Consider the following 22,636-nt stretch of genomic DNA (forward strand, 5'->3'; position numbering starts at 1 on the left):
TTTAACCAAGAGACGTGGAATTGCCCAGAACATAGCTCTCTGGACACATTTGTGCTCTGAACACCAAGAGCTTGTGCTTCTGGGCTCTTCCAGCGGGCCCAGCAGAGTCTCTTACTGTGTCCAGCCAAGTCTGTTTTTGCAGTTCTAACTTCTCTGCTGTAACCAGGTAAATAAATCAGAGTCAACCAGGTCCCAAGGCCTAGGGTCAAGGAGTGAGATTGGAAGCCCTGTTACTCTCCATTCCAGCTTTACCAGTTATAAAGCTGATATGCAATCCCCATTACTCTGTCATCCAGAACTGTAAGAGCAATCAGACAAGATACTAATGTGCCTATTTTTAAAATACAGAAGTTTTAGCTAAAACACTATAAAGGAATTCTTCCATGAAGTGTAGTAAGGCCCAGCTAGTTATTGCTAAAATCAAGAGTTAGAACCTGGATTTCCTGACTCTGTATAGTTGGTGTTTAGGCTCACTTTGAGGACCTCCTAATAGAATTCAGATTGGAATTTGCCCAACATTATGGGTAAGAATCGTTGTGTTTTAACACTGTCATTTTTAATTTCCAAGTGGCCACTGTCACTTGCAGTGCTCATGGAGAGGTCAGGAATCCTTGCCTTCATATAAACAATGCTATTACCTATTAAAAGTGGTTAATAAATTATTAATCCTTCTGTAAATCCATAATGTTTCTGAAACTTTTATTTAACAGTTTGCAGTACCTGCTCCAAGAACTGCAAAAACCACTATAGTATCAGGAGTGTGTAAAAGTCCTTGCTGTGTCCAAACAACGCACTATACTGATTTCCTTCAGCAAATAAATAATATGAGTTATTCATTGTGTACTTATACTATGCACTCTCTAAGCTGCCAAAACATATCATTGATATTGTATGTTCTTTTTAAAAGAATGTCTTTGAAAAAGTATGAAGTGGTTTGTTTTATACCATTTTACAGCATTCTTGTTTTCTGTGCTTCAGACAGGTATGTGGAGTTTGTTTTTTAACTGTCTTATTTTGAGGTCTAGTTGGGCATCTTACTGGATTTTCTTATGCGCTATTCTGGAACATACTGTTTTTGTGTTTTAGATCATTTGAGTGACTGAGATTCGTTCTCTGATGTGTTTTTCATCAAAGCTGCTCAAAACAGTGTGTTGGTTCCTCTGCCATTATAACTGAAATTACTTGATCTTGTTGGATCCTAATTGAAGCTCATTTTTCTCCCTTTTATTTTCAGATATTTGTATCTGCTCTTCTCCGGTGATGATCTTTTACCTTTAGACCACTGGGTGTTTAATACTGAGGCCCATCCTCTACCAGTGTTACATTTATCCAACACCACACTTTCAGGAAATCCTGCTGTTCTATGAAAGCAGCTCCAGAAAGACCATTCTCACCTGTGTTTTGTTTACATGGACCACTACAGAAATCAGTCTGGAGGAGGGGCTTTTAAAAACCTGGACCTCTTAAGTCAACATGGCAGGGTGAAACGTCACTGTTCCCCACAGGACCTTTCAGCTTGTAGATAGCTCAACTTTGAAATGATTCCATTTTGTATCTGACCAAAACATATTCTGGTGTGTGTGGGACAGAGACCTGATGTGCTTTGATTCTTGGTGAAATGGTCACGTGAGAAATTACGCCTGTCACGACTATATTGTTTTTAGAGTCCTGGAATCAGGAGACTAGACTTCCTAAGAATAAGCCAAGAATGTGGAGCATCGTGCAGGAGTTAGAGATGGCCTTTGGAACCAATATACACTTGTTTCCTCCCAAAGTGGAGCAGCTTTCAAATCAAATGTTTACTCATTGTTTATCCCTTTTTTCTCCATTTTAAATAATGGAATGAACTAAAATAAACAACACCAGAAGAACAGTATAACTGCAGCAGCAGCAGGAGGACTCGAAAAAGAAACAGAAGTACCTATCCCTGTCTGAATTTTCAAGTTTCCCGATGGATGACTAGACTGGCAACCATTTCAAATCCCAATCTATTCCACTAAAATGTCTTGGTTAAATTTAATTTTCTCTGGGGGTGTGATCTCACAAAGAATGCTCTTCAAGTCTTTGTCTCCATATAGAATCATTGAAACTGCTGTTTGTCACAAGCACTGCTTACGAGCCTGGGTTGGGATTTTGTGCATGTTGTTCAGTCTAGTGTTGGTAGCATGATAAAAAGTGGGAAAAATGCCAAGTTTGTTGCCCTGAAAACTGTTGTGAGAGAAAGCCGTGGTTTTGTTGGTAGGAGATTATTTCCCCCAAACCAGCAAATCTACCAAGTAAATTTTATCCACTTTTAACCTCATTATAAACTTAGTAGAATCCCTCAACTTACAGCCTTATTTGCGTGGCTCGGCAAAATTCACCATGCTATTATGCAGCTCTGAATTTACCTTGATGAGTCAAATTACTTTCACAACTTTTTAAATCAACAACAAAATACAGTGAAACTTCCTTAAATATTCTGTCTGACATGGGAACAAGGGATCCTTTATTTATTATCTCATCAGATAAGTGAGCTTTTCACAAATATTTTATGTAAAAAATAAATTCAACCTTTATTTCTCCAAGGATATTTATACAAATCCAAAGATTCAGAAAAGCTTCAAAATAATTTTTAGTGATAAAAGTGTGGTATAATTCATCATATTACAGGAAATTTATATCCATATATCCAAGGGACTTTCTTTTACCATCAATAGATTTTTCAATGATATTTCTTTTTAAGGAAATTACTATTTCTTTATATTTTGTGGGAAAGAAATTTATCAGGAACTATATTGTAAGATAAATAGCTAATGATTATAAATTTTCTGACCCTTGAATTTATGTCACAGTGCAAGATACTTTTTTCTTCTTTACATTTAATACAAACAGCTTACTTTGATGATAAAAGTTGGGAGTAATATAATTAATTTTGATATTTGCTCTGATTTTGAAGATTTCATGAAACAATGTTTGTGCAAGAAGCTCACCTTGGAATTCTGAAGGTTTATTTCCTTATTTTGATAGCTTTCCTTTTTAACCTTTTATTAGCATGTAGTAGATCTAAATTGGGAAAAGATTTAATAAATTAATATAATTAAATATTTTCTAAGGGTGATCATCTTATACCACAAATAGTCAAACAGTCCTCACAGTTCAGTAAGTGATCCATAAATGTAACCACCCCAAGAATTTTCAGGATACATAGAAAACAAGGAGGGACAGCCAGTTGCATTGAGTTTTTAAGAGAGTTAAAGTTTAGCACATATTTTGAAATTGTAATATCTTTTACTTCTTGAAAAATAAAAATTTTTAAATGAGAAAGGTAGATGACTGTAACTTGAGAAGAGAAAGGGAAAGTATTTGCTTCTCAAAAATGTTTGCCCTCATTTTTATCCTAAAAATAGCACAAGCCCACTTATGAGTCACTAAAAAATGAAAAATTTGAGTTGGCAGAACCCAGAGCTGTGCAGAGGGCAATGAACCTTCCCTACTTTGTTTGGAAGAATGCAGAGTGAAGGGGCCTTCCTGGTTCCCCAGGAACTTCTCAAGGAATGAGAAGACAGAACCCCCAGCCCCAAGTGCTCTCTTTGTATTTCTCAGATGACTGGAACATAAGAGAAGGCAGAGGAGTGTACGAGCATGGCCAGCTCTGGTACAAAAAAGCGTTTGAGAGGGACAGTGAAAGGGTCTTCTTTACCCACCCGCTGCCTTCTTGTGATGATGAGAAGATTAGAGCTTATAACAATGCCTCCATTTTTTTCTTCTCTGAATACCAAAGGCAATTAAATTAAAGTCAGCTACAAATGACTTGCCAGTGTCTTCTTTTATTTTTGTTAACAGAGTTTTGCAATTATTTCCTCCAAGATCAATCCTTATCCTTTTTCTGCTTAGTAAAGTATTTACTTTGCTGCTTAGTAAAGTAAAATATTTACTATATTCTTAGTAGTAAAGAGTATTCTTTACTTTCTTCTGTCCTTTACAGTCCTTTGCATTTTGTAGACCTTATTACTCAGGTTAAATACTCATTACATTTATAAGACCTTCTGCAAAGAGCCTAGAAATGCTTCTTTCCAGGTGCCTCTTGAGAGCGCTGACGCTTCACTTTGTGCCTCTGGCACAAAGGTGCAGAGTAGATAGTTCAGTTGGTACATAAAAGGAAAAAAAAAAGAGATGTTGAACGCCCCTCTAACTTCTACATTTGTTTCTCTTTTAGAATTTTAGCATCACACTTTTTGGTTCAAACCAGTATGAAGTTGTTAAAACCCAGAGTCTGTGGCCCTAACCAAAAAGAAGTCCCAGCGCAGAAAAATAAGTCCCCGTCAGAGGGTTCTTACTTTCTGGTGGGTTGCACGTATATGCTGTTTTATGTCTCTCTGACACCAAATTATTCCTGTCTTTGAGCACATGTTTATATGTAAAAGTAAAACCTGGGTATTGAGGTTTTTAATTATTAATTACATTAATTTTCATTTTAACTATTAAATACATTAAGGAATATTAATGTATTCCTTTTGTGGATTATTGACCCTGATTCTCTGTGACGTCGTCTAGGGCAACCCAGGGCTTCACTTGGTAGATGTTAATCAAGCAGATTGAAATTTCGATCAGCTTCTCATTTCCACCCTCCATGGCCAAAGTCTTTGTCAAATCTACAAATTTGTTGATGAAAGATTGTGTTTGCCATTCTCATTACACAATTTCTCCTTAAGCCTGGATTTCTTTGAGTGAATGCATGAGTGAGTGAGAGAACAAAGGAATAAACATGGAGACCCTACTATGTGCCAGGCACCGAGCTAGGCACTTTCAAGCATTAGAACATTTCGTGATTCCAGTGGCAATTTCTGTATAAGAGTAGTTCATACCATTTTAAATGTTTTCCAGTATGAATCATATTACAGATCCTTAATATTATATTTCATTTAAATTAAAGAGGAAACAAAATGGTTTATAATATATTTTAAACAATGTGTTACTATATAAATACTAACAGCTATAATTCTAGTTAATAACTAAAGTCTCTTGGAAAATGTCAAGGAAATAGTTGATTTCTGATGCAACTTTGACTAAAATATTTACTTTAGAAAGAAAGAAAAACATTCTTATTTTGCTATATCACTTTAATTACATAATTAAAAATTAGTGTTTTATAGAAGTGCTGTTTATTATATATTCAAAAAATTTTGTCACATAATTCAAGGGTAAAACTTGCAGTTATAAGTTGTTTTTGCCCTGCTGTAGGTCCTACTAATGGTCCCATGCTCTTAAATATAAAGAAAAATATACTAAAATATTTCTAAGTTCCAAATAACAGTTCCTACTAACAGTATTTTGAGTTCTTTTCTTTAGGTCTCCTTACCCTCAAATTGGCTAGCTCATATCTTATCCACTCTTTACGTAAATACAATTATACACAGGGAGATTTTTAATACTGTCTGTGTGTGTTAAAAATACGGTTGTTAACTGGTTTTGGCTGCACAAATTCTAAGCAGAATATTTGAGCAACCAAATATGATCTGGAGATGTTTTAATGCACTTACTCTGGTTCAAGAACATTGGTGAAGATGATTTTCTGTTACTTTAGCTCGTTCAGATCATGATGGAGTTGTTCTTTTTGATCTATAATGGTCAGCAAGCTTTTCTGTAAACAGCCAGATATGAATATTTTAGGCTTTGTGAGCCATACGATCTCTATCTCTAGTACTCGGTTCTGCCATCAAAACGTGAAAGCAGGCATAGACAATATGTAAATGAAGAGGTGTAGCTGTGTTCCAATAAAACTTTGTAATGAAGGCTGGATTTGGCCCGTGGGTCATAGTTGTTAACCCTTGATCCCAAGTTTAATTTGTGGAAGACTCTGTAATTTTTGATTTGCATCTTTTTTCTGTTTTGAGTTACATAATTTATCTTTAAAGCAAAAAGATGTGTGTACGATTGTATGTATTTGTGTAACCTAAAGCTATATATTTTGTTGTCTTGAAAATAGACATATTCTTCCAGAGTTTGTTCAGGTTTCAATATGATATGACTATCATGAAAGAGGTGGATTTTTTGTTCTTAGGATGTGCTATCAACCAGTATCCTTGCCTTGTCATTTAATGCCACAATTCCAGAGTTCCCATGTGACAGGAAGAGTCTCTGTGGTGTCAAATTACATTCTCTGTAAGTTCACCCTGCTCGTTGACCTTTGCACTAGGACTCTGGATTGCTGGAGCTGCAAAAATTCCTCCCCTTGAGTACTTTTTAGACCCCTGTGACAAGAATATGATAGAATTTCTGACCTTTGTGCTGTAGAAATCAATCTCTTGAACAATTTTAAGCAACAAAGACTGGGTTATGTGCCTCATTTGCCATTTAGCAGCCACTGTTCCTTTTTTAGACTGTAAAAGGGTCCTGCACCTGTTACCTCTAGAGCAGCCTAAATCCAAGTACAAAGCAAAGGTATATCCAAAAGCAGTTTCCCGTCCTCTTTTCTCGCATAATACTTCAAATCCTTTACACATCAATGGCATTATTTCCAAATGCCAATACACGTCATCTTTAAATTAAAGCATCTCTTGCCCTCAGCCTTGCACTTCCACTGTTGAACGACTGATCCATTTTAAACTTTGTTTGAGCCCAGCAGAACTCATGAAATTGCTCATAAAATTACCTGACACGTATTACTCGTATATGCATTGCAATGCACCAATCATCCTGAGAGAATAGATTTTTCACTAAGAAGTTCATCAAGTATTTCACTATTTTTTGGAAACTCTAGAAGAGGCAAAGCCTGTGTTCAGAGTGGTAGGGGGAGCACATTATAAATGAGCTGCCTTTCTAAGTCCAACATGCTGTACAGATGGCTTCAGCTGAGTGTCAGTGTAAATACACAAACACATAAACCCACATACATACATGTTCGTATGCAGAGGATTTCCAACCATTGCAGATGTCTTGCAGCTCTTTGAATGCTACAGAACTCTACTGCAAATTGCGTACCAGAAAACTACATGGAGATAAGCTCAGCTCTTTCTTGGGAAAAATTGTGTTTTAGAAAATTTAGAAATTAGTTTCCATTGGATTAATTAAATTATCTCCAGTTTTAATTACTGGATTTGGAATTTGAGGTGCTGTCCCTCAGTCTCACTGGTCTCAAATTCACTGATAGAATTTTTCCCTAAACAAATAAGTGGGGTTAGTATAACCTCCGAAATCAGTACCCACTGGCTGCTCCTGGACTGATTTCCAGTCATGCTCTCCATGTGTAATTTTTACAAAATAAAGGTAATATTGTATATTAAAGATCAAATAAAGATATTCTTTAAGTGAAAAGTCATCATTTGTCCTTCATTTGCACCCAGTGATGGCAGCCCAGTTCAGTCATCCTCCTATTTACAGAGCAACTTTGGCTTTCACAGTAAATGTAGTCGACAGTCTCCTACATTCAGAGAGTATTTCTTTTGGTTCAGCTAATCATCATATTCTTTGATGTTATAGAGAGACGAAGAGCTTGCTTAAAGGGTGGTTTTTATTCCATCTAATTTTAAGAAAACAAACTGTAGACCTATATGGCTTAATACTGTAAGATTTTATAGTAGGAGGAGGAGGAGGAGTGGTACTAGTAGTAGTACTAGTAGTAGTAGTAGTACTAGTAGTAGTAGTGTCCAGCCTCTGAGATCTTCAAGCTTAAAAATTGCCTCAGTCAGTGGCTCTCATTCTGTCGCATTGAAATCTGACCTGGCCCTGCTTAAGTGATTCTTGGGCAGAAATAGGCCTAAGGAGCTTGAGAAATAGGATCAGCTAGACTGTAGTAGTTTAATCTATCAATGCTATAAAAGTACAGGATATTTAAAACTCTGTACCCATGGAGCATCAAAGAAGGTAGTGGTAAAGCCTGAAATAAAAGCTAATTTACATCCTCAAGGCCTGATTCTTCCTGGCAGAGTGGATTTCAACTTGATCAAAAATTTAAACTAGGAAATGTATATTGCGGATGTATCAAAATTAGTGGTGGACTTACCTTTTCAGAAGCAATTAAAACAGGACCGGGTAAAAGAATAAGGTTCTCTGACTAATTTGATAAAATCTGGACCTCTCTCTGTTTGCCAGATGCCTGAAATTTCCGTCATTTCATCAGGTTACAAAAGACTGACAGCATGCAAATAGCATTCATGTTAAGAGCATGGGTTCAGGAGGTGACGTCAGCATCATGGCAGAGTAAATTCTCCCGGTAATCTCTCTCCTCCAACAAGAAGAGTATGGGTTCATCATAGAAACAGAGAGTAGATTGGTGAATGCCAGGGCCTGGGGGGTGGGGGAAATGGGAAGATGTTGGTCAAAGGGTGCAAACTTACATTTAGACAGAAGTCCTGGGGATGTGATGGACAGCGTGGTTGGTGACTATAGTTAACAATACTGTATTGTATACTTAAAAGTTGCTGAGAGAGTAGGTCTTCAGTGTTCTCACCACACACACAAAAAAGGTAACTGTGAAGTGATGGATATGTTAACTAAGCTTATTGTCATCACTGCACAATATATACATAAATCATGTTGTACACCTTAAATTTGCACCATGTTATGCCAATTATATGTCAATAAAGCTGTTAAAAAAACAGTACTGGTTCAGATGGTGAGATACTTCACCTTGTCAGCTGACCTAACACGAATTTCCTTTTTTTTAAATTTTTTTGTGGTAAAATTTACTATTTTAACCATTTTTAAGTGTACACTCCAGTGGCGTTAATAATTACATGAACAGTGTTAGATTCGCTCATCACTATTTCCCAGAACATCATTAATCTCTGTAACCATTAAGCATTAACTCCCCTTCCTTCCCTTTTCTCAAGAAAATCAATTTTCTTGCCTGTAAAAGGGGAATAATACAGAATTTTTAGGAGAATTAAATGAGAAAAATCTATGTGCCTGGCCAGAAATATGCTCACAACTTTGGTAGCTGTTTTTAATTATTTTCATTAGCAACAGAATGGAATAAGCATTCCTAAAGGAATAGAAACAATTTAATACAGAGGGGAGGGCAATTAGAACAGGGCAGTAAAGGGCCGAGAAAACCCTCTAGTTCTACTTTCTTTTTTTAGACATAAGGAAACTGAAACTAAAAGGGTTTAAAATGAAGGCATTAAATGGTCTTTAAGATGGTTTTCCAGTTTTGTCATTCACTATTCTATGAAATAAGATTCGTGCAGTTTTTGTTATTTAAAAAGGTTTAATGGCATGCAAATATATCCATAATATATATGAACCAAGCAGTTTAAGAACTGTATAGTAAAAATCACTTTTTGTTAAAACACATGCAGCAAAAAAACAAACTAAAAGTTATCTTTGTGTGGTAAGGATGTGAGAATTAATTTTTCGCTATTTGCTTGTTTAACTTTTTAAAAAAATGAACAGCTTTATTGAGGTACAATTGACATAAAATAAAACTTTCCCGTTCTAAGTGGGAATTTAAGTGATGTTTAGTAAGCTTACAGAGCTGTACAGCGCTCCCACAAAGATCCACAAAGGTCCTGCATGCCCATTTACAGTCGATCTCCATTCCTGTCCCAGCCCTTGGCAACCACTCATCTGCCTTTTGTCTTTGTAAGTTTGCCTTTTCTGGACGTTTCGTATAAATGACATCATACATATGTAGTCTTTGCATCTGGCTTCTTTAACCTAGCATAGTGTTTTCAAGCTTTATTTATGTTGTAGAAAGTATCAAGAATTTCTTCCATTTTATTGCTGAAAATATTTCATTTTATGGATATGCCATATTTTGTTTATCCATTCAGCAATGGATAGACACTTGGATTGCTTCCACTTTTTGGCTGTTCAGTAATGCTGTGATGAACATTTGCGTACAGGTCTGTGTGGATGTATGTTTTCATGTTTCTTGGGTGTGTGTTTCGGAACGGAATTGCTGGGTAATATGGTAAAGTTATACATAACTTGTTAAGAAATTATCATACTGTCTTCCAAAGGGACTGTTTTTACATTCCCACCAGCAATGTACAAGGGTGAGAGTACCACTTTCTCCACATCCCCACCAACGCTTGTTGTTGTCTGTCTTTTTTATAGCCTTTCTAGTGGATGTGAAGTTGTATCTCAGTGTGGTTTTAATTCGCATTTCCCTAATGACTAATGATGTTGAGCATCTGTGCTATTAGCCGCGCATATGTCTTTGGTAAAACATCTGTTCAAATATTTTGCTCATTTAAAAAATTGGATTATTGGTCTTGTTGCGTTGTAAGAGTTCTTTATATATTTTGTATTTATTTTCTCTAAGATAATAGTTTGTCTTCTGATGGTGTATTTTGAAATGCAAAATATTTTAATTTTGGTAACGTGCAGTTTATCAATACTTTCTTTTATAGATTGTCCTTTTTTGCCTAATCCAAGGCCACAAAGACTTTAGACCTGTGTTTGCTTCTAAAGGGTTTATAGTTTTAGCTCTTCCATTTAGGTCTATGATCCATTTTGAGTTGATTTCTCATGTTTGGTAAGGGTCTAAAGTCATTTTTGCATGTGGATATCGAATTATCCCAGTACTCTTTATTGAAAAGACTATCCTTTCTCTATTAAATTGCTTTGGCGCCTTTGAGAAATGTCAACTGTAAATGTAAGGTTTTATTTCCATATTCTGAATTTTGTCCCGTTGATCTATATCTTTGCCTGTGCGTGGACATTATGCTGATTACTGTAGCTTTACGGCAGTGGCTCTCAACACAGGGCTGATTTTGCCCTACCTCCCCCGGGAGACATTCAGCAATGTCTGAAAACATTTTTGATTGTCATGACTGGGGAGTGGTGCTACTGGCATCTAGTGGGTGGAGGTCAGGGACAGAGACAATGTTTATTGACTGCTTTTTTCTCCCCAAAATAGGTCACTCTTCTGTTTCTTTGCATATGTTGTCATTTTTTGTTGAAAACTAGACATTTTAGGTAATATGTCTGGATTCTGGTCTGGATTCTGGATTCTGATCTGGATTCTGGTCTGATCTCTTCCACTCAGGGAGGTGGTGGTTGATGCTATTGCTGTTTTTTTTTTTTTTTTTTTTGCTTAATGATTTCCCTGGACTACTTCTATGGATATCGTCTTTTCTGTGGTGAATGCTGCTGATGTCTCTGCTCAGTCTTGTATCTTTTAAATCTTATTTATATTTTAAAATCTGGCTTACTAGGAGTCACCCGTGTGTCAGTATAGCCTAGTGGTCAGCGAATGATTTGTCAGAGTTGCACTCAAATACCTATAGCCAGTAAGCAGTTCCACCCTTTGCCAGTGGATCCGTTTGTAGGTTGAGGAACACACGTAAAGTTCAGGCCATTTACAAGTCTTCCCTAGCTCTTGCTTTACCCTGGGCCCTCGCATGTGTTTTCTGCCTGTGTCCAAAGCCTCACATTCAGCCAGGAATGTATGCAGATAGCTAGGGCTCTCTCTGGTCTCCCCTGAACGTGTGCTCTGCCTTGCCCTTGCATGCAGCGTTCCAAACCACTAGGGATATGTGGCAAGGTACACTGTGTTTGTCTCATTCCATGGATCTATCTCCCTGTTAAATATTTGGCCGGTCTGCCAATCTGTTGCTGGTCTCAACCAGAACCAAAACCTCAGGCCAGCTACGTTGATCTTTCCCACTGATTTGCCACTGAGATTGCTTCTCTTTCTAACAATGCTGGGGGAATGGAGTTTTTCACACTCAGAATCAAGTCATCCCCTGCCAGCTTGTCCTGCCCTGGGAGAACTGCCTGCTGATGGAGCTGGAAGGGGATGGGAGCAGCCTGAGGCTAAAACACCACACTGTTCTTACCCGAGGGTCAGTCATTTTTCTCGAATAAATGCTTCTTGATTTGTTGTATACCTTTGCTCAATATCTAGAAATTTGGGCCATTTTATTCCTTTTACGGGGAAGGATTTGCTCCTTACTCTGCCATTTGCCATTCCAGGAATAAGTAGAAGATAGATAGATGGGTTGATGGATGGATGGATACTTTTACTGATATGCTTTATAATTTCCTCTACAAATTGTAGCCTTCTTAAAGCTTTACTCTTCCCACCTGAAAGGCCCTATCCACGTCTATCAAAATCCTGCTCATCTTTTGTGTTCTCACAGGTGGAAGCTTTCCCAGAATCGTCCCTGACTTCCCTAACTTCGAGTGATTTCTTCCATGTTTGCACATCCATCGTTCTTATTCTTAACTCACTTAAGATTTATCACATTCTGCCTTACATTTATTTGTGGTTATGCCTTTACCCCTCTGCTAGATTGTCAGCTGCTCAAGGACATAGACAGTATCCTAGTCATCTTTTTAATCCACTTAACAACCTAAATACCTGTTGAAAAAGTACCCAGTTCAGACCTCAGTACTCTCCGCCAGACCCAGGCTGCCCCATTTAAGGTTGATTATAGTCCATTTCTCGTGATTTTGAGCTTTCTATCAACGTAAACTTTATCCAAGCCATAGACACTAGGAAAGTCTAAACATTATAAAAGGGACATGGCGTGTACTGTGTCCTTTTTATGCCAATGTGGGAAATACGCAATGCCGTTGGTGCACGGAATGTCAGTAGAGTCTAGAGGGATCTCTGACTGGTCAGGAGTCCAAAATGGTAGCCCTCTATCTTCCCCTGGCTGATTGGGAGGCCTTAGGCAAGTTATTCAACTTCTCTGGACCTCAGTGTATTTTCTATAGAATGAGGGACCTGGATTAGAAAATTTAAATATGATTCATGAGATAATTAAAGTGGTTATTATATTCCACACACATTTATTGAACTTTCACTTACTGTCTCCTGCAGTTCTAATAAGCTTCACGTATACAAAAATCAAAATAAAATCTTCACCCTCAAACAGGGACTGGTCTGCTTAATGTTGTGATACGCGCTCTAACAGAGAAATGCGTTCGTATTATAGGGGTCTAGGAGGAACATCTAATCAAGCTTAGGATAGGTTTGGAGGGCAGAGGAGAATCAAGAAAGATTCTCCAAGTAACTGACATTTGAACTGAATTTTCCGAGGAAACAGACTTTGAAGATAAGGGGAAAAAAGCTGTTTGATAAGGCAAGATACTTGAAGAAGCAGGGGGTTTGAGATCCAAAGCACAGGTGGGAAGACTAGCCTTGAACTTGAGAAGGGACATTCGTTTCACTGAGACCCATAAGACCATCCTCTCATGCAGTCCTTTCCAGGCCCTGAGCCTGCATCGTCCCTGGCCCAGGGTGGGCCAGTAGGGCCACCCACCAAGATCTGCAGGAGTGGCAGCTCCTGAAAGCATGGTCCAGCCATCCACCAATACCAAAGCACCCGTGAGAGGCGAAAAATGAATGTGATTTAGGAAGAGGTTAAGGGACTGCCTGGGAATATTTTTCCAAAATACTCCTCAAAGCTTTGGATGACTCCAAAACAAATTAGCATGCAGACAGTATTTTGAAACAGTTCAGCAGTAATAAGCCAGAGATGTATGCCGCCAGAGGGCGGTGATCTCAGTTTTGTTTCTTTTTTATCTTCAGCTGCTTGAAGCCTGGGAGGCTAGAGATGCAGTGAAGCCTCCTGCTTGAGCTTTTCGATATGCCCTGGCATTGCCTGATGGAGGAGTACCACGGCCCTTGGCTGCTCAGGCGAGCCTGTGACTCAGGACCTGCTGGGCCCTACAGCAGCCTGAGCCCCAGCACAGGATTCCACCTGCCCCGGGCTCATCCCCCACTGAAACCAAGTCAGTGATGAAATGTTTGCCAAACAGAAGACAAATATTGCCTAAAAAAGACTTTTCCATTTCTTTCCAAATGTGACCTCCCTTCCTTTAAAGCCTTTGAACTAATAGGTAAGAGTTATTAGAAGGTGAAAAATATCTCATGTCAGAAGACAGATCTAGAAAACCTCCAGTTTGAACCCTGCAAATGATTTTAGCTCACACAGGACAATAGATATGTTGTGGAATAGCATATTTAATGACATTTTATAAATCAAATAGTCATTGCAGTTATTCTTATTTATACAACCCTGCTCATGTCCTTTGGGAATTATGTTTTTCTATAAACATTTATTAAACAGCTATGTGCCAAGAAGAGGACAAGGCACTGGAGATACCGAGCCAACTGTGACACTTAACTTGTGGATCCGCTGCTGGGCTAACAGAGGATAGACTGGCAAGCCATAAGCTATGTTTTCTGGTAAAGGTGTGTGCCAAATGCTCCTGGAGCTCAGAAGAGAGAAATGCTGGTGAAGGAAAGGCAGGAGGATGTGGCAACGATATGCTGATCTGGAGCCCTGACTCTAAGGCTTCCCCTGGCATGAAACAAGAGAAGTGAGCTCTCCTAAGCAAGGCTGAGGCTTGGGGGCTGGCACCGCGCCTCTCGGAGTGGGCAGAGCTGCTTGGTGGGGAAGAGCGAGTGCCCAGGAATCCAAACCACCCTCCGTCGAGCCTTCAGAGATGAAGCCTTTGACTGAAATGTGGGGAATGAGAAGTTGGTTGGATGTGGTAGGAGTTTGGCTACAATAGACGAGGGAAAGAAAGACGTTCTAGGAAAAAGAAATGTATTAAAAATGCTGAGGCGAGGGGGAGAGTGCATTTTACAGCCACATCCTTCCAGGCCGGGCGGAGGAACGGTTAGCACAGTGGGTGACATGTTCGAGTGACTGGGGACAGCAGAAGGGGAGGAGACCAGAGAGCTAACAGAGGCCCCATCACCTGGGACCTTGTGATCTGTTGTAGAGAGTTTGGCTTTTACACTGAGTGTGACGGAAGCCCCTGGAAGACTGAGCGAGGTGCATCATGATCTGCTGTATTTTTAAAGGGTTGCTCTGGCTTCTGTGTGGATAACAGATTGTTGGAGGACCAGTTAAGAGGCTACTGAAATAATCCAAGTAAGGTATGATGGTGACTTTGGCCAGTAGTGAGGACAGTGATTTGGCCCATCTTTTGAAGGTAAAAATGACAGGATTTGACAGGATTGTATATGGCTATGAAAGAAAGAGAGAAGTCAAGGTTGACGCCAAAGTTTTTGACTTGAGCAACTGGCAGAATGGAGTTGCCGTGTACTGAATGGGAAAGATTAAGATTTAGGAGGGGTGCAATTAGGCGTTTGTTCTTGGACATGTTAATTTTGTGATTCCTATGAGACATCTCGGTGGACATGGAGCGTGAACAATTGACCGTGTGAACCTGGAGTTCAGGGAATCTAGGCTGGAGATAGAAATTTGACCGGTCAGCAGCATGTAGCCATTTAGACTTGTTGAGATCACCTAGGGCGCTAGGTCACTTAGCAGAGACAGAGAAAAGAAACCCCCCAGGACTGAACCCTGGGCACTCCTTCTATTCTGTTTAGAGTCTATGGGAGGAGAAGCTAGTGAGGTGGGAGGAGAACCGGATACTAAGTGAGGAAGTGGTTTAACACGGTGGGAGTGAGAGCTGCCACTGACAGAGCAAGTAAAATGAGTCCTGAGAATTGGCCATTGGACTTGGCAACCTGGAGATCATTGGTGACCTTGAGAAAAACTGCTCTGTGGAATGGTGGGGCTAAAAGCCAGCTCAGAGTAGGTTCAAGAAGAAATGAGAGAGGAAGAGATAGAGACAGGGAGTGTCAACAACTCTTTGAAGGAGTTTTGCTGCTGGGAGAAGTATAAAAATGGATGGAAGCCAAATGTAAGAGATATGGAATCAGGAAAAGATTTTCTTTTAGAGGGAGATATTGTAACATGTTTTGGTTCTGACGGAAATGTCCGTAGAGAGGGGAGATTTGATGTTGCAGGAGAAAGGAGAGCTGCTGGAGCCATGTCTGTAGGTAGGCAGTAGCTTCGGGTCCCCTGCACAAGAGGAGGCCACGGCCTCACGGGAGAGTCTGGAAAGTTCGTGCATTGCAACAGTTGGGAGAGCAGAGTGGATGGGGAGAGACGCAGATGAGAGAGTATTGGGAGGCGGGAGCATGTGGGTGTTCTCTTCAGATTGCTTCTTTTTTCTCAGTGAAACAGGAAGCAAGACTAATAGTTAAGATTGGGAATGAAGGAGGAGATGTTGGTATTTAAGGAGAAAGGAGGAGATGAGATAAAGGATGAGAAATAGTTTCATAGGAAAGAGGGAGTCTGAAGGACTAGGGAACTGCCTCAGTTCTATCATCTGTCACCTGGACTAAGGAGGTCGCCTACGGACTTTCTGTCAACTCTCACACTGAGGACAATTTAAAAAGCCAAAAGAGATTTTAAAAAGAAAAGAAAAACCTCTTTAAAAGCATTTAAGAACTAGAAGCTAGTGAGGGATCAGTCATCAGTCAAAAATCTAAGAGAAGTGAACCCAAAGAAGTCAGCCCAGTACTCAAGGCTACCTCTGCTGGAGAGCATTGGTAACGAGGGAGAAACATCTGGACACTGTGTTCCTCCACTGCGCTGCAGGGGAGCAGCAAAGTCAGCTGCATTGGATTCCCAGTCCTTTGGGCTCCCCTTCAGTTCTCCATGCATCTGGGGGACACTGCTGGGTGCACCTAAGCACTGTGAGGAGAGGACGAGGGCAGGGCCTCTGTCGTCCAGTCCCAGGAGCTCGGGGAAGGGCAGGTCATGCGGTTGTCCCCGAGGCCCAAGTGAAAATGCACACATGACCTGGAGGTTGGATTGTCTCTTCCTCTCATCCACCTGGGGAAGCAGACAGCAGTGTGGTGAAAGGAGGGGCCCCAGATGAGCAGGGAGGAGAGAAGGACATGCTTGGGGTGGGAGCGGCGGTGGGGTCTTCCAGGGACTCTGCGCACAGGCCTCCCACCCTCCACAGCACGGCCTTGCCACTCTCCGGGAGCAGGGAGCTGCAGAGCATGCCAGCCTCCACCCTGCACCCCAGGGGCTTGTATCTGACATTGCTTTTCAGAGGCTCTCTGTCCTCACACGTGAGTCCCCCGCCTTCAGCATAGCACACAGGCCTCTCCGTGCTCTCCCCAAGTCTGCCTCGTCACCCGCCATTCCCTGCTTCACTTCTCACACTTCACCAGCACCAAAGTGGGCAGCTCAGCTGGCTGACAGGGAAAGGAAATAAACTGGGCCATAGGAGTCAGAGGGACAAAGAATGTACACATGCAGTGCGCATATGCAGGATGGAGGGAGGTGAGGTGAAGCAGGCGTGTAAGTGTGGGAAAGTGTGCAAGTATATACGGCTAAGTGTTTCACTCTGTGACCCTCGAGAAGGGTTACACATGGTGGGGGTTGATGGCCTGGGCTGGCCCCCAACCCTCCCTGCTGGAGTCCTGCCCCTCTTGACTACAGCCACGTTCAGCTGATGGGGACCAGCAGGAACCCCTGTTTAGGAATCCCTGTGCTTACTGAAGGGCATTTCAAGCCAGAAAGGATGAAGCCAAAGGTAGCCAGCTACCCTCTGCCCTGCACGGAGGGCCCAAAGTAGCCCCTGTGTCCTGTCCCTAGTCAAGATCAGCAGACACTGAAGAGTGACCGGATGTGGCTGTGCGCCTGTGTCTGTCAGTCTGCTTCAACTCAAGGAGCAGGAACCAACCTTGGCAACTTAAGCCAAAGGGATCTGTGAGAAGGATAGACAGGGCTCAGCCCACCTGCGGAAAGCTGGAGGCACGGGCATGGAGAGTGGGTAGGAAGCAGGGATTCAGGAAGCCAGGCGCAGCCTCCGCTGGGGGACATGGCAGACCTGTTTTCAGTGGCCCCTTGCTTTGCAACCTCATCTGAGGTCTGAAGTTTGTGTTTGGGGTGAACAGTGGAGAGGGGTCCAGTGACGCTCTGGCCAGCAGGCAGAGGGAGCCTTCTGCCCATTAAGACTCCCGTCGTAAGGCATTCCCTAAAACTCAGGAGGCTGTCTAGGTGCTGGCAAGCAGCCACAGCAGAAAAGAGACAGTCTATAAAGTCAAACGCTTGAGGTGCAGATCCAGGTCCGGTGCACGTTCACTGCCTGTGAGCCACGAGTCTAACATCTCTGCGCCTCAATCTTCGCATCTGAAAAATGGAATAAAAAGACACCTCTCACAGGGTGGTTGTGAAGATTAAGTAGCTCGTCCCACATAGCATCACTAGGCCGGAGCAGCGGAGGCTCAGATCTCCTTGTTCCCTTAACAGCTGTCCTGCTGGACGGGAGCCGGGCCCGGGAGCGCGGGCTTAGTTCACAGACTCCCCACTTGGCTCCAGCCTTGCTCGACAACTCCCAGGCTGCTTTTAAACTACTCCCAGCAGCTTTATAGGTGGAGGGGAGTTGCCATACTTCTTGTGAAGACTATAAATCTCTCTATAACTCAGGCTCTTGTCGTTCACCTTAACAATAATACCCTTGTATTCCAAAGCCATTAAAATGCCAGGCACCCTGCTTTGCATTACGAACATCATCTCGTAATCCTCCTAACAAAGCATGGGGTAGGTACTATGGCCACTCCCATTTTCAGAGGAGGAAACTGAGCCTCAGAGAGACTATAAGTCTCTCACCCATGGGCATTTGAAACGAAATCGTGTGTTCCTAACCACTAGGCAATACTGCCTGTGACAATGGCGGATTGACATTAGCCATTTTAGCTCACTTCCTTGAGAGCCAGTGCCCACTGGAAAAGTTACATGGATCCTGCAGTTTCTTTCAGAGCTGGGGGCGCCTCTTCTTCCACATCCTGGTCCGAGCTTGTTGCCAGGCTAGGGTGCCAGCTGGAGCTCTGGGCTGCGCACAGGGATCTGCACCCAATGGAGATCTCAGGAGCCTGGCCAGCTTCCTCCCTCAGGGGAGCAGAGGACGCAGCACCAGAGCCGGTGGGCCGCATGACCCCGAGGCTCCTCTCTGCCGGGGCTGTGGCTTACAGGAGCCGTGCTGTCCACGGTGCAGTCCCTCAAGTCCTCAGGAGTGAGATGAGGAGGAGCACTGCTGGATCCTTCCAGGCATGTCAAGGATATTCTCTTGAAAATGGGAGCAGTGCCACGCAATTGTGTGCGGTTCCCTCTGGGCACTTGGGGCCCAGCCCTCTTCAGCCTGAATACTGGGAAACGCAGCCCTGTTTGTGGAGGACGGAGGGAAGCAGCTCACACTGGGCTCTGGCGGAGCTGGCGCGTTTCATTTTACGCCTTTGATGAAATGTTTCTAAGAAACACAAAATGAAACATTCTGAGAGTTGGGTATTTTTCCACTTGGCAAACATTTATGATTTATAGGGCACATGCTACTCCTCGCTTACGCTAGTCCTTTCCTTCTTCCTCCACCCACATTCTCTGTGAGCCCAGCCCAGGCTGAGGGCCCCGACCAGCTGTGCACATGCAGCTCACAGGGCCTTCCCCCTTGGTGGGGAGACAGCAGGAGTCAGCCTGGAGAAGCCCAGCTCCAGCGTCCACGCAGCGCCTACAGCTCAGGCTCGTGGACAAGCAGAGTTTCTTGAAAAGTAAGAACAGGGAGGCAGAGTGCTTGTTGGCCTTTCCAGGAGTGAGAAGATGCCAGAAGAGCCCTTGGTTGACATGGTTCCTGGGTTCCCAGTAACATCAGAAGAGCAGAGGATGCAAAGGGCAAAGCCAGGTGGTGAAGCCATCAAGCAAAGCTTCCCCTAGGTTTCAGTACTTGGGCTTGGGACCACCAGCCCCCTCCTACAAGAGGCTAGAATTTTTTAAAAATCTTGCTGGAAGGGGTCCTAGAGACTGTCCTTGGAGACAATTTGCAAATTAGGACAACAAAAAGAAGAAAAGGGGAAGTGGGGGGAAAGGCTTTAAAAAATTCATTCATGCAACATTTTTTGATTTCCAAAGCACATTTTGTAATCATTGGTGCTGAGTTACCGGGTGGTTTGCAAAGATTGGTTCTGTTTAGTCCCTGCCCTCAAGGACCTATCACTGCATTGTCATTTCTGCTTTGCTCTCAGGAGACTTTGAAGGAGGAAAATCACCCTGGAAAGGGTTTCATCCCATCTCGTCTTTTTGTCAATAAATTTTAATTCTGGTTTGTTTTGGCAAAAGTGACTCAGCTAACAATTAGGTTAAAGACATTTTTAACTAGAGTTAGTGTAGCCAATATGGGTTTAATTCAAGTCAACAAACACTGAGTGAGCATCTGTTACCCGGCAGGTACTGGGCTAGGCACCAGGGGTGCAGAGGTGAGGGAGCTAGGGTCCCTGTTGTCAGGGAGATCACAGTCTAAACATATCTAAACTACAGGGTAGAAGAAATGCCATAAAAAGGCAGGACGTGCTATTGGTAGAGAGAGTAAGATCGCATGGCTGGAAATGAGGAAAGCTTTCTGAAGAAGGTGGCATTAGAGTTAAACCAACCCTCCCAACTCTACACCCGCTTCTGTCCGCCTGTCCAGCCCTCTTTTTCTCTTCCCAGCCAAGTCTATTTATTTATTCATTTAATCCTTCATTCAGACATTCACCAAATATTATTAAGCTCCAAGATGCCCTAAGCACTGTTCTAGACATGGGGTTACAGTGGTGAGTAACACAGATCAAGTCACAGCCATGTGCATACATTCCAGTGGGGTGGGGATGGGCAACAGATACCAACAAATGAATAAATAAATATATCATAATGTCAGCGATGATGAGTGTTGTAAATTAAAATAAAATAGGGTGGAGGGGACAGATAGTGAGCCTGGTTAGGGAAGGCATGGGTGTTCTGTTTCAAATATGGTGTTAGAAAAGGCTTCTCTGAGGGGGAGACATTTGAGTCAAGATGTAAATGAAGTTGGGCCAGCCCCGGTGGCCTAGTGGTTAAGTTTGGCATGCTCTGCTTCGGCGACCCAGGTTTAGTTCCCAGGTATGGACATATATCATTCGTCTATCAGTGGCCATGCTGTAATGGCGGCTAACACACAAAGAGTAGAGGAAGATTGGCAATAGATGTTAGCTCAGGGCAAATCTTCCTCAACAACAACAACAAAAACCTGAATGAAGTGGCAGAGTGAGCCAGGGGACTCTGGGGGAAGAATATTCTAGGCAGCAGAACAGCAAGCACAAAGGCCCTGAAGTAGAAACACGCTTGAATGAGCAGAAGCACGGTGAGAGAACTGGGATGGAGAGGCAAGCAGGGGCCAGGCCAGGAAGGGCAATGTCAGGAGTTAGGATTGTAGTCTAGGGGTGATGGGAAGCTGCCAGAGGATTTGATGATCTGATTTGTGTTTTTAAGAGATATTTATGTCTGTGGGGTTGAGAATAAGCTTTAAAAGGTCAAGAAGAGAAGCCAAGAAGACTTCTGGAATATTTTCAATGTAAGAAACAAAAAATAGAGTTGACCTTTCTGATATACAGAAACAGCAAGAGCAGTGAGGCGGGGGTGGTGAGAGGGCACTTCGGAGGTTCAAGCTTGGACATGGCAAGTTTGAAATGTCCGTTAGATATCTGAGTGAGGTACTGAGCAGCACTTGACACTTGGATCTGAACTTCAGGGAGTAATCAAAAGCACCCATTGCCACCCAGAAGGCACATTAGAGGAGAACTAACAAGAGTTCTTCAAGATTCGATATGCAGGAAATGATCAGAACTGCCCTTGCCAGAGCGACTTCTGTAGAAGGATGAGGGTGAAAGCCAAACTGTGGGTGTGAAGACAGTGAGTACAGATTATTCTCTCAAAAGAACCAACATTTGGCTTTGTTAATTCTCTTTTTCTTTGTTTTCTATTTCATTAATTTTCACCCTTGTCTTTCTTTACTTCTTTCTACTTTCTTTGAGTTTTTTGTTCTCTTTCTAGTTTCTTTGGGTGGAGACTTAATTAATTTTCAGCTTTGCTCCTCTTCTAATGGAAGTATTAAGGATATAAAAGTTTCCAAACACCACATATGCTGCATTCCACAAGTTCTGATATGTGGTGATCTCACTATCTTTTAGTTCTGAGTATTTTAAAATTTTCATTATGAACTCTTCTTTGATCCTGTCTCCTGTCTTATCCCAAACAAGGGTGCAATTACAAAGATGAGTTTACTGCAGAAAGCCAACAAAAATGGCAGACAGATTTGAATAACAAATGGAAATTCTAAGGATGAAAAATGTAACTACTAAAATGAAAATTACATTCAATAGATTAAACAGATTAGACACATTGAAAGAGAATTTGTTCAGAACGCAGCAAAGAAATATCAGAAGATAGAAAAAAATGACAGAGAAGTTAAGAGACATCAAAGATAAAATGAGAAGGCCTTAGGTGTCTGATTGGAGTCCTGAAAAGAGAACAGAAAGAGAATGGAGAAGAGGCAATATTAAGGAGATTCCAGAAATGATGAAAAGCATGGATGAACCCACAGATCCAGGAAGTATAACATATCCTAAGCAGGATAAATGAAAAGAAATCCATGTCTAAACACATTATAGTGAAATGGCAAAATATCAAAAACAGAGAGAAGACCTTGAAAGCAGCAAGAAAAAAAGGACAGATCACTTTAAAAAGACAGTTCAAATGACAGCTAACTTCTCAACAGAGAATAGTAGACGGCAGAAGATAGACCATAAAGGGCTAGGTGAAAATAGCTGTCAATCTAGATTTGTGTACTCAGCAAAAGTATTGTTCAAGAATAAGGGAAAATATTTTCAGGAAACAAATTTGAGAGCATTCACCACCAAGAAAACTATTCTAAAGAAGAACCTTTAAGGGAGAAAATGATGCCATCAGGATGATATGATATGTAAGAAAAAATGGTCACTATCTCAATAAACTCAAAAATTTCTTCTGCTGAGTTAAAAAATATTCTAAACTCTTCAGTTCAGACATCAGAGAGGGAGAAATGGAGCTAAATT

General features: G+C 41.6%; 1 protein-coding gene across 4 annotated transcripts in view; it reads left to right on the plus strand.

The window, feature by feature from the left end:
- The window catches only part of MAN1A2 (mannosidase alpha class 1A member 2), a 196,087-nt gene extending 182,040 nt beyond the window's left edge, over positions 1–14,047 (plus strand). For 3 of the 4 annotated variants that reach the window (XM_014848270.3, XM_070487132.1, XM_070487133.1), the window contains exon 13: positions 1,235–7,300. In XM_014848270.3, coding sequence (XP_014703756.1) covers positions 1,235–1,367 — 133 coding nt within the window. In that variant the 3' untranslated portion in view covers positions 1,368–7,300. Of the gene's footprint in view, positions 1–1,234; positions 7,301–13,468 lie in introns of those variants that run through there. The other variant, XM_044749479.2, reaches the window with a different exon arrangement.
- The last annotated feature ends 8,589 nt before the right edge of the window (positions 14,048–22,636 follow it).

This window comes from Equus asinus, chromosome 16 (assembly GCF_041296235.1).
Source record: "Equus asinus isolate D_3611 breed Donkey chromosome 16, EquAss-T2T_v2, whole genome shotgun sequence".
Taxonomy (NCBI): Eukaryota; Metazoa; Chordata; class Mammalia; order Perissodactyla; family Equidae; genus Equus; species Equus asinus.